Consider the following 12160-nt stretch of genomic DNA (forward strand, 5'->3'; position numbering starts at 1 on the left):
CCCTGAATTGTATGTTTTATTTGTACCTCTCACTTATTGCCTTTCTGTTTCTCTATAGAATACCCTTTTTCTCTTAATTTTAAAATGATCTGACACTAAAGTCTTTAAGAATGCAAAATCAGTGAAAGTTATTTGCTTTCATTTCCATGTTGATTCCAAGTAGTTAATTTTTCCCACTTCAATTAATGTCTGACTAAAAGATTTCCCCTTCCATTATGCAGGAGTCTAGAATCAGCACACTTGAATGGAAAGCAGTGAACCTTAAATAGAAGCTGTAATTGAAAGGTCATTCTTAGTAATAGTTCAGACTCTAAACTTGACAGGAATTGGTAAACATTTCTTTGTAAAAGGCCAGATAGTAAATATTTTAGGCTTTGTGGGCCATGCAGTCAGTCTCAGCTGCTCCATTCCACCATCGTAGAGTGAAAGCAGCCACAGACAATCCCTAAACAGGTTGACATGGATGTCTTGCAGTAAAACTTTAGTTGTAAAAACAGGTTGACTTGGCCCACAGGCCTTATTAGCTTGCTGGCATCTGCTCTGGGCTCAGTAGGGGGCTATTGGGTCATCTCCAGACCAGTGGATTTTCTAGGTGCTTCACTACTGAGATCACTACTGGAAATTTCACTTCTAAAGGTGAGATCATTATTCACTTCTGGAAAGCGTCCAATGTGAGCCAGTCCATGTGCATTTTTATCACTTGGTAGCCTTTGCATGGACTCTGCCCTTTGTTGGTGGTGTTGTTTGTAAATAACACTGTTGTCCTTCTCATCTGTCCTGGAAGCTCCTGACAGCTTGTCCATACCAAACTCCTTGCCTGTTGATAGCAAGCAATGTAGACTTCTCGGACTTCTCAAATATCAAAACTGAAAGAAAACATAAAGGGGATAGAAACAAGATGAGATTTATTCTAAGTCTTGCTTTTTCTTTCCTGATTTTTAAAAATATGGTTCCTTAAATAGTTGCATGGGAATATGAATATACTTTTTAATTCAGTTTAAAAATATTTCGGTTGCAAAAACACTAAAATCAATTCCACATTGCTGATTGCCCCCTTTTTTGTCCAAATTAAGGAATAAAGAGGCAAAGCTAATTCTCTAGGCTGATGTACTTTGCCTAGGATGCATCTGTCAGCCACCAGGTTTCTCTCCAGTTGCTTTTTTAAGAAGATGGCAGGCAGCACATTCTAACCACAGAACTTTGTTTTCCAAGGCGTCTCTTTTCCCAGACCTCTCAGGCATTAACACTCCAGTTCACACACCCTGTTCTTTCCAGTTGCACGTGTGCGCTGCCTCCCACAAGTTAAATTGGACCCTCTGCCCAAGACACTGGTCCAGGCCTTCGCTTCTCAGCTGGAGAAGACGACCCTCACAGCAGACATCCCTGAGGCTGACCTTTCTGAAGTGGACCCCAAGCTGGTGTCTAACCTGCTGCCCTTCCAGAGAGCTGGAGTCAAGTAAGATCTTACTTACTCTGTCCTCTCTTACTGAGATTTCATAACTTACCACCAGTTCGTTCAGATGCTCCCCTCTTTCAGAATGCTCATCTTTCACAGACATCTAGAATGATCCAGGCATTAAGCAGCCAGGTGTGCTATTACCAAAGCCCGATTGTAACCAGTGTTTTCAAATTCCGTCAGTTAATCAGGACTTTGTTGCAGGTGTGCAGAAACCCAGCTCAGACTAGTTTAAGAATTTTCTGGGTGCATGGAATAGAAAACCCAGGGTCTCTGAAGATCTCATCTGGATTTGGTCCCTCCAACCTCTCTGCTTTCTTCTTAGTTCACCTTGTTCACAGCCAGGCAGTCCTCAGCATGGCAGCAAGGGCTGCCCAGGGCACCAGCTCACACCCACCAGCTCAGCATCCAGTGGAAGCGCCTCTTTCCTTGTGAGTCTGGGATACCTTAAATCTGGTGCCAGCACCAGGCCAGTCTCTGTGGCCTGGAGGGCTTAGAAGTCTTGTTGGCCAGTCCCAGCTATGGACCTGTCCCTGGAAGAGGATTAGGCCAAAGGATAGGGCTTGCCCCACGCAAGTTACTTGAACTGAATGTAGTGAGAGGTGCTGATTTTCAAAAGAAAGTCAGATGCTCTTATAGAAAGTCAAAAGATAAACCACTTCCCAACCTGTCCTTTTTTCCAGCATTTCTTGGGAAAAAAACTTGCTTCTAGTGAAAATAGGGGAGTTTGTGGAGAAAGAAGAGGAGGTCTTGATAGTCCATCTAGAAATCTTAACAGCTAGGTGTGTGTTCAGTTGGTATGGGCGGGAAAGTGTCCTGTGCAAAGGAAGGAACCAAGTCGTCAGCAGGACTGACAACCCACCCACCTGTGCTCCTCACCTCCTTCCCTGCTCACTGGGCCTCCCTACCTGTGCTGAGAGTGACCCTTGTTGGAAACTTTTACCATGGCTTCCTCCACCTAATGATCATCTAGGTCTTTCCCTTCCTTTTCCATCTCACATTTTCCCTATTTTGACTCTATATTGTTATTATTATTTGTGCTCTGTTGGGTCCTGCTCTCCCCTCTTTGGCAGCAGGCCTCTGGCAGAGCCAAGCTGGCCAGCCCGCACTAGGCAGAGCAGCAGCTGTAGATGTGGCGTGGCAGCAGGTTGGCTGGTGGCCCTGTGCCATGCTACTCTCCTTACCTTGTCTGCCCTCAGTTTTGCCATAGCAAAAAGAGGCCGCCTGCTGCTTGCTGACGACATGGGCCTGGGGAAGACCATCCAGGCCATCTGCATAGCGGCCTTTTACCGGAAGGAGTGGCCGCTTCTGGTGGTGGTGCCATCATCTGTGCGTTTCACCTGGGAGCAGGTGGGTTCTCTGCCTTGTGAATTTAGTAAAGGTTCTCAAGTTAGAGCGATCAAGTAACAGTTGGGGACAGGGCCTGGGAAGCTTTAAAAAGCCAGTCTGGAGGCAGGAAGAGAGATGCAGCAGCCTCCTGAGGCCAAGCTCAGGGCTTTCTGAGTTAGAATCAGGGAAGTTCTGAGTTCTTTAGGGAAGAAAGTCAAGGAGTCAGTGAGCTCAGACTCAGCTCAGTCTGCCAGCAGACACCTGGGCACCTTCATGCCCCTGCAAATAACACCTTTCATATGTACATTTAGATTTCAAAATATTTTTACTCCTCTATTGCCATTAATTCCAGAAGAACCCTGTGCAGTAGACACGATGTATTAATGCATTTGCAGAAGATAAAACAATCTCCACGTGAAGAAGCACCAGGGCTGCTGCTAATGAAAGCAGTGCAGGCCTTGATGACACGTCTCCTGATATCAGGGCTCAGGTGTTCACCTGCAGAAGGCAGTGTGGGCAGGACGGTCACTGTCCACCAGGATCCTTGTGGCAAAGCAATCTGACATGAGCATTGTTGCCCGTAATCCAGGGGTCTTGAGTAAAAGAGAAGCTCAGTGAAGAAGGAAGCCAGAGTTCTTCATCTGCCATGGCTTCATCTGCAGTGTTCTTCATCTGCAGTGGCTTCATGCCACTCCTGGCAGGCACCGGCTTCCTCATGCCTCACCTTCTTCCTAAGGTCACGGAGAGGAGACAACTCTACCTGCAGACAGCCCACCTGATGCCCACATGTGCCCTTCCAGTATGTCAGAACAGTACCTCCATTCCTGTCCTTATGGTCTGAAAGCCACTGATGCCTTGAGGAACTGTAGTTCAGACACATTTGTTTTGTATGTTAAATTCCTACACAAATTCTACACAAGAGTCAAAAGACCATATGGCTATAAGCACTTTTGAGACTGGAGAAAGAACCAGCATTCCCAGTGTCTGAAGAGCTGGCCCCAGGACCACCTGGGGAGCAGCCAGACACCAGCCACTGACACGGGGGCACCTGGTAGCCTTCCATTGGCTCCAGGTCCTGGCTTCGTCCAGAAATGACAAGATTTCCAAGAACGGGTGATTTTGTCGAAAATGCAGACATAAATATTATCATCATCATCACTGTCTTAGTGTACCGGGCTCTGCCAAAAATTGGGAGTCAGTCTGCCCCTGCAGAAACTGGCCATCTAGTTAGAGACCACAGACACCACATAGTGACAGTGAATGAGTGCTCGCTCATAAAGAGTGAGCATCCTGTGAAAAGTAGAGGCGTGCATGGCTAAGAGGAAGAAGCGCTGGGCCTGGGCTAGGTGGACAGAGCACAGTGGATGACTTGGTTGCAGCCGGCACCTGCTAGGTCACATCATTGTCTTGGTATGTTCTCTCCTGTCATCCCCAGGCCTTCCTCCAGTGGCTGCCGTCCCTGGCCCCAGACAGCATCAACGTTGTGGTGACGGGGAAGGACCGCCTGAGAGCTGGCTTGGTCAACATTGTCAGTTTTGACCTTCTGAGCAAGTTGGAGAAACAGCTACAAACTCCTTTTAAAGTTGTCATTATTGTAAGTGACTTGGCAAAGCCTTTTGAGTGTGGCAACTTCCTTCTTAAAAATTCTAAGAATTTTCAGATCTGTCACATCTCAGAGTCCCTCTCTGGGTTTCTAGGAGAATAGAAATCCCTGTCTTTATTTTGACATTTTGTTCCTCTCAAATAACGGTTGTCATTCCTGGCTACTAAATATTAGAATCTCCTGGGAAACTTTTAGAAAATGTGATTAGCTAGGTGAGTGCTTGGGGTTTCTAGCCTGTCGCTCCCTATGGGAGGTGCTGGCTGGAGTCGACTCCTGGGCTCCAGGAGCTCCGCCTGGTCAGCGCGGGTACCGGCCTCCTGTGCTTGCTCTGGCCACAGTAGCTGGGATGTACAGGTTAGGCTGCTTGTACGTTCCTCCCTGCCTGTGAAGCCAGTATGAAGACACTCCATGCCCGCACAAAAAGCACTTTTCACCTAGTTGTTTTTGGAACAGGGCTTTGCAGGAGTCTGGCTGCTGATGTGGCGGTACATCTCTCAGTCACCAGCTTTCCTCCCGGCTCCTCACGTACTTAGACGGAAAGTCCGGAGAGAGCACCGTGTGCTGGTGCTCAGTGTATCCACATGATTCACAAACAAAACTCGGAACCAGACGGCTCCTGCCCCGTCTGTCCAGTTCCTACCCCAACCCAGTCACCACTAACGTTGAGGTGCAAAGCATGTGACAGATGATTTCCAGTGGAAGTTTATTGCCTTTTTTTTTGCTAAACAGGGAAATCCAGTGTAACCAAATGATATGGAAGGACTTGTCCTTCTTTATTTAAACATGTGAATTTTAAAAGCCAGTGGTATTTTCATCCTTTTAAAAATAGAATTCTCTATTGACAGTGGCTTGCCAAATCTTGATGCTCAATTTTGGAGTCATCTTATCTTGAAGGAGAGGAAGGGAATATTTTTTTAGGAGGCCTAGGAAAGTGGTGTCTCTCGCAGCACAGCTCAACAAGGCTGACTAGCAACTCCTTGCCTTGGTTTCCCTGCTCTGGGCTGTGTGGTAGCTGCGAGGCATGTTCTTCCAGAATTTCATGTGAGAGATTCATTCCAGCTCGACAGCTCCCACGGTGCTTTGCACGGAGTGTGTGGAGGGGAGGGTCAGCCTCGTCCTCCAGGAAACCATGGTCCAGTAGGCCGACACAACCCCACAGATCACTAGAGGACACTTCACTGCCTTCCTAGCTGGGTGAGCCAAGGATTGTGGGTGCTCTGAGAAAGGGCAGAGTTGCTGACCTCAGGTCTCTATTGTTTTGTATATGAGAATCATACATTGCATGAACCAACTTAAATGTTTATACTTTTCCAAAACTCTCTAGGTAATGAGTTTTGGGGGGGTGTCACTTCTGCTTTGGCACAAGTATAGCCTGAATAACGACAGCATACATGTGAAATGAAAATATTAAAAAAGCCCCTCAGGCAATGGTGCAGCGATGTGTGGGAAGAACTGTCATCCAGTATCAGATACTTTATATATAATCACTGATCTTCCCAGTGGCCCCATGGCCACTATGAGCCCCTGATGCAGCCGGCCGTGAGAGAGGTGTGTCTTCAGTGCCCACGCGCAGGAAGCTGGCAAGGTGGAGCAGCACTGATTAAAACTGGGCTGCAACTGGCTTCAGAATTCATGAATTTCTGTTTGTGGCTCCACACTTACTTAACCTTTCAAGCTGCTTAGCATCAGTGTTGCTTCTTCAGTTAAGAGCCCTGTCTCTGACTTCATAGAAATGTGAGGGAGAAAGAAAGGAGTGGCTCTTGAGCGTCACACTTAGAAGAGACTTCAGTTACACGCCATCCCACGCGGTCATTTACAATAGTGGTACATTTCTGCACGTTGGTTAATTGTCCATGATGCTCTGTTCCCATCCACAAACGCTGTACTGTCTGCTGTTGCTCCCTGTAAACCCTTTTTCTCTTTGTGGGCATACGGGCACATCGTCAGACAGCAGTGTGAGTGTTACACTCAGGTTTAGGGGGTTCATCTCACACTTCCCTCCATCCTGTTTTTTAGGTCTTCTTTGGTTCATCATAGCTGAAATGGAGCACGGGGTTTCTCACAGATCACCTTCAGGGACCAGAGCCAGGATCTCCTGGTATCCCTGTCATAGGAGGGTGACACCACTGAGTGCCTCCTAAGTGGCAGGACTGTTCTAAAGGCATTATTAGAAGCATGTGTTAGTTGTTCATTCGACTTCATAAAATATGACGTGTTTTCGTTTCCTGATGGCACAGAGTACAGAATGCAGTTCTTTCAAAACTCATGTTCTCAACATGACTGTTGGTCCCCTAAAGACAGGAATCACATCTCCCTTCCCTAAGCTCCCATGGTAATTTGTCATTCCCACCTCAGTGACAGCACTTACAACACTGGCTGATCAGATGCCCTCCCTGCACTGTGAGCCCCTGTGGGCAGGGCTTGGGCACAGCACCTCCCCCGTGCAGGGTATACGTGCATCTTCAACACATGTTGCTTTAGCGCCTGCAGATGTAAGGTGTGTCTTGTAAACCAGCAAAGCAGTTTGCTGAGTTCAGCCTGTGAGGTGGGCAGGGCTGAAATCACTCACCCCACGGAGATATGAAGCAACGTGCCAAAATGTGGCGGAGAAGGTACTCCAGAACCTGGGTCCTTCGGCAGGCCCAAGCCATCTCCTTGAGCAAGAAAGAGCTAAGGGGGGCCCTCCGTGGTGGTACAGGAGTTAAATTGTCAGCGCTATCAAGCTTTCGCCAGCCACTGAGGCATGTATTCAATCCCTGCCCAGGTAGCTGACCCACATGGCACAGAAGACCTCTCCTGTCACTCTTGCTGCTCCCCTCAGCAGTGTATTTCAGTAGATCCGCCTGTTCCATTCCCTACTCTGTCTCTGGTGAATCCTCTCGCCCCCGCATCTCTGGCCTACACCCCAGTTCTTCTATGCATAAGTAAATAAAAATGGATCTTTAAAAAAATAAAAGCTAAGGGAGGTATCCTGGGGCATCCCTGTGCCAGGTTAGGCTTAACGTGAGCTTTGCCTCCACTCAGGACTTGGTCTTATTCACCTACGTGACTGCTTCCTTTCAGGATGAATCTCACTTCCTTAAAAACAGTAGGACTGCCCGCTGTCGTGTTGCTCTGCCCCTGCTCAAGGTGAGTCCTGCTGAGCCTACTTGACATCAACTTCCCGAGGTATTTGCTCAAACTGGCGGGGGCCCCAGGGTGTGCCAGTGCAGGCTGTGGGCTGTGGACGTGACCCCACTGACATCAGGCAGCCATCCTTAGGTCTTTGGTGCCAGTTTCATTTTCTTCCCGGCTCCCACTAAGGAATGATGTCGTCTCTGCTCTCAAAGATGAAGACCCATTGAAGGTCACAGGCCTGATGGGACCTGCACTCTGGACCCTCTGCTGCTCCTCCAGACAAAGCAGAGAGAGTGCCTCCTGCAACGTGTCATCCCAACAGGGATGCCTGTCTGAATCAGTTCAGGGTCAAAGCTCTCCTGGTGCTGGGAGCCAATGAAGATGAGTTGTGCAGACTTAGAACCAGGCAGTGGGTATCAACAAGAAGCACTGGCAAAGCTGAGATGTGCCATTTAGGCTGATGTTCTTTTCTGGGGTCATCCTAAGTCTGTTTTATTAACGGGAGGGTCAGCCATCCCCACATCCCTCTCTGGTGGTCTGACCTTGTGCCTGAGAGCTTGGGCTGAGGTGGGCTTCAGAGCAGGGCGTGTGTGCAGCGAGCGCAAGTCTTTATCTGGAAGTATCTTCACTGCAGTCTCGACTCCAGGCTTCATGTGGCCCTCCCCCTCTGTGTCTGCTTTGTGTCCTGGCCCTGCCCATCCCTCACCGAGGGACGGGGCCCAGAATTCCTTCAGCTTTTTTATCGTGACCTTTTTTGCCAATGTTGGGAAAAGTCAGAATGAGAGAAACAGCTTTTTCTCTCTTGACAAGGGAGAACTCTCTTCCAGATGACTTTGGTTTGTTTATACTAAGCAAACGAAGATCTGTGTTTATCTTGTGCTCCATCAAAGCAGTCTTTACAATTGCAGCTTGTATCACGTAAGAAAAGCGTTGGTTATATTAAATTAGAGAAAACAAATAGGCTAAATGTTAGTGTAGTGTATTAGCATCTGAAAATTAATTTTATCAATTTTCTGCAAATACCACACAAGTGTCTATTCATTTCAGTTTGGGTGTTTGGTTTGTTTTTGTGTTTTTGTTTTTTAGAATAGCAAGTAATATGTCTTCTAAAGCAGGATGATGTCATCTGCTTTAAGTTTAAAAATAAATGTCCTTTACTTAGAAAGCTTGATCCTTTGCTCATACTACCTATAAATATTTATAGGTTGAGAGCCACTTATGGACACACTTAAATGAAATGCTTTTCCCAGGGTGATCCTTCTTTTAGGAGACTTTAATATGTTTTCTTTTGAAAAATGTTAATAGGCCTTGTTACTGTAATTCCAGTATTACAGCTATAACTAAAATTAGATCTGTACCCCTGATGTTTAGACAAAAAAAAAAAAAAAAAAACCCTGCATGATAGATTATATCCTTAAATGTATAATGTGAAGAAGCTTCTTAGCAACTGTCTTATTAATGCACTCACAGCCTGGGCGCGCAGACTGGACTATCTGAAATAGGTGCTTCTAAGTCAGACTTTTTAAAACTGCACTTACATCTTTAATATCTTGGGTCTATTTCAAAATAACATATTTAGAACAATCTTTTATCTGTTATTAGTATATATTGCTCTGCATTTGGTCTAAAACTTGGATGAACTAACATTTTAAAATAGGACCCATCTTCAGTTTGTGAAGGTGCCTGAAAGCTGCTCTCTTCCATAAAGTTGACTCCACATGCGGTGCCCATGTGCTGGCAAGATTGAGTGGGGTAAGGGCGAGATCTCCTGTCTTACTCTGTTCACTGAACCTTTCATCTCTGCTACATTTCCACCTAGATCAGTTTCTCATCTTGGCTCTACTGACATTTTGAGCTGGGTAATTCTGTTGTGCGGGGCTGTCCCGTGCAGTGTAGATTGTTGAGCAACCTCCCTGGCCTCTCTTCACTACACACCAATGGTACCCAAAATAGTCTCCAGATATTGCCAAATTTCTCCTGAGAAGCAAGTCACCCCTCCTCCATCTCTGTTGAGAACCACAGGACTAGATATTGTAAGGAAATGAATCTAAATATTTTGAAATGAAACAGGAGATGAGATGAGAGAAAATATGCCTTTGAAAAGACAAGGAAGGGTCTCATTTAAGATCTCTTGAGTTCTCCTCTAACTTTTGTATCTCTTAGAACTATATTCTGAATACTAATACTGTAAGATATTTTCAGTGAATGTGCTTGATGAAGTTGCTTGGTTAGACTGTTAGGGGGAAAAGGATGTCCTAAAGTTCTGTAACAAGACCATTAAGACCGCAGGATACCTGGGCCAGATCATGCCCAGAAAATGTGGTGTTTTGGTCGCTTGTCCTCAACTCCCTTTGTCTGTAATCTTAATTTTGAAGAATCTATAATGACTTCTGAACTAACTAACATGCCTCCCTCATCCCTGCCACTGATATCAGGGCTGATGTGTGCTGGGACATTTGTGCTATGGGCTTCACCTTCTGTTTGGTATCACCTGCCTACTTGTGTTCTGTTGCTAAATATCACAGGAGACTCTGCCTGTAGCATAAACTTTAAATATGTAGCGTATTGGGAATAATACTTGGTACGCAGTGGGACTGAACTTGGAGAGCATGACTTCTTCCCCAGTTTGGAGTTACGGTGACATACGTTACAGCCAATCAGAGTAATTCAGAAAAGCAAGTTATTGGCTCCATTGGAGAAACGAAAAACAAAAGGGGTAACAGTAGAAAATGATGGAGAACTCCCAGACTGCTGCTTTTGTGAACTTAAAACAGCTCCAGCTCTTTACAAGACAGCTTTCTTTTGACTCCTGTTTTAAATTCTGTATGTGGGTTGTATCTATGTTGACTTACTTCATTAGACTTTAGTTCACAAGTTGTGAATACCAGCTGTCCTGCTCTCCACTCAATCTGCAGGGCTCCCCCGCCTTTGACCCACAGGGAAACTAAACCTGTCTTTGAAGGCCCCAACAGTGTCTGCACGTGTCAATCATCTAATTTCTCTTCAACATCAAATAGAAATCCTCTTCGTACAATGTTCCATGGTGGCTTTTTCACATGCCACTTTTTTTAGGAATTAGCTATAAAGTGTTCAATTTTATGCATTCATACTTTTATGCATTTATACTTTTGTAGATTGGAAAGTTCTTGGAAGTTCTTGGAGGTGGAGGGGGATATAAATCATGTCCAACTGGACATCATTAAAGACCTTGAGGATGACAGTGATGACAAGAGGGATGTGTTTGGGCTGGCAGGGAGCAAGCTGAATCACCCATAATAGATGATATGCCATTGTAACTTTTTTTCAAAGCTGGCTTTCCTCCACCACACCCCACACCCCCCCACACCCCCCCCCCCCCGCCATAATGCTGCTTTTTAACACCCATAATCCTCCATTTCCAATGTTTCCATCACCCACCAGTCTGGACAGCGTCTGGGAGAACTGACTCAGTCCTGCCTCACTCTTGTCAACACCTCACAGGGAGCCCTGGAGTTAATTTCATCACCTGCTCTGTGAGCTCTTGGCCCAGGTGACAACAGAGATGCTGGGAATAGGTTTGGGGTAGTGGGCCGATTTTTCTTATTGATAAGATTTTCATTTTCCTGTTTTCATTGAAATGGTCTCCAGCTAAGGCCAGTGGTGCTAAAGACGTCATTCAGGAAGCTCATTGTTATTATAATGAGTCTGCATCAAACCGTGCTGGAAATTAGAAGGCTTGGGTAATTGAACTGTGGAAATTACAGTGGAGAAATTCATAGCTCTCCTGTTGTAATGGAATTAGGTAATGGTAGTTGCTGAGAGGGCAGAAGTGCATCTTGAGAATTGTGTATATTGTCTATTTATAAGGAATCATTTTTCTTCCCTCTGGTGCACCTTTATTTATTTATTTTTATGAAGTAGTGTATCCATTTGAGAGCCTAATTTCCTCTGGTAGGTGATTTACTGCCTGCGATTGCCTTATTCAACTGTCATTAGTTCAAGGTTACAGTGGTTAACAAGCTGTTTCTAGACACAGTAGGGTCCCTTCCCAGAGTTGAAATGAAATTTGCCTCTAGGAAATTTTGGCCATCCCATGTTCTAACACAGTGGGAAGTGTCTCTGTTTTATCCTTATCTTCTTTCCCATCTTAAAATTAGAGCAGGGGTATTTGGGTCTGGTCTTGGTTCAAGTGGGTGTCAGCTTAGTGAGGAACTTGGAGTTTGTCATTGGAATTGACCAGTGACGCTGAACAGGCTGCTGCAGACCCACGTTGAATTGAGGGTGAGTGGATCTGGGTCCCATTTTTTTAAAGTCTTATGAACTGCAAAATGACCGCAAGTCTTTGAGCAGCTAGATGGGTGACAGCCTTTTTTCTCCTTGAAAGAAAGACAAAGGTATATCCCCAGAAGTCCCTGGTGCTTCCTCCTGCAAGCAGACAGGTCTGGTCGTTGGTGTCATTGTGAGTAACATGGGTTCAACTTGGATGTCAGAAATCCATTCTGGAAGGAGTTCAGTCCTCTCCCCACCCCCTGGCTTCTACTTCCTTTTCTACTGCTGGATTCTTAGCATTTGTTCTATGTTCCCCAGAACACTAATCAGCTTTTTTCTGTTTACCAGCACACAGCAACCATTTCTAGATTACTCACTTTGTGCCAGGTGCTGTTACAGAAAATAAA

General features: G+C 45.8%; 1 protein-coding gene across 4 annotated transcripts in view; it reads left to right on the top strand.

Moving 5' to 3' along the window:
• The window catches only part of SMARCAL1 (SWI/SNF related, matrix associated, actin dependent regulator of chromatin, subfamily a like 1), a 74968-nt gene that overhangs the window by 39419 nt on the left and 23389 nt on the right, over positions 1–12160 (top strand). For all 4 annotated transcript variants that reach the window (XM_054700070.1, XM_037524009.2, XM_037524011.2 and 1 more), the window contains exons 7-10: positions 1276–1456; positions 2656–2806; positions 4221–4379; positions 7452–7517. In XM_054700070.1, the coding sequence (XP_054556045.1) occupies positions 1276–1456; positions 2656–2806; positions 4221–4379; positions 7452–7517 (557 nt within the window). The remainder of the gene's footprint in view (positions 1–1275; positions 1457–2655; positions 2807–4220; positions 4380–7451; positions 7518–12160) is intronic.

Source organism: Talpa occidentalis, unplaced genomic scaffold, assembly GCF_014898055.3.
Source record: "Talpa occidentalis isolate TD23 unplaced genomic scaffold, MPIMG_talOcc4v2.1 talOcc4.3, whole genome shotgun sequence".
NCBI lineage: Eukaryota > Metazoa > Chordata > Mammalia > Eulipotyphla > Talpidae > Talpa > Talpa occidentalis.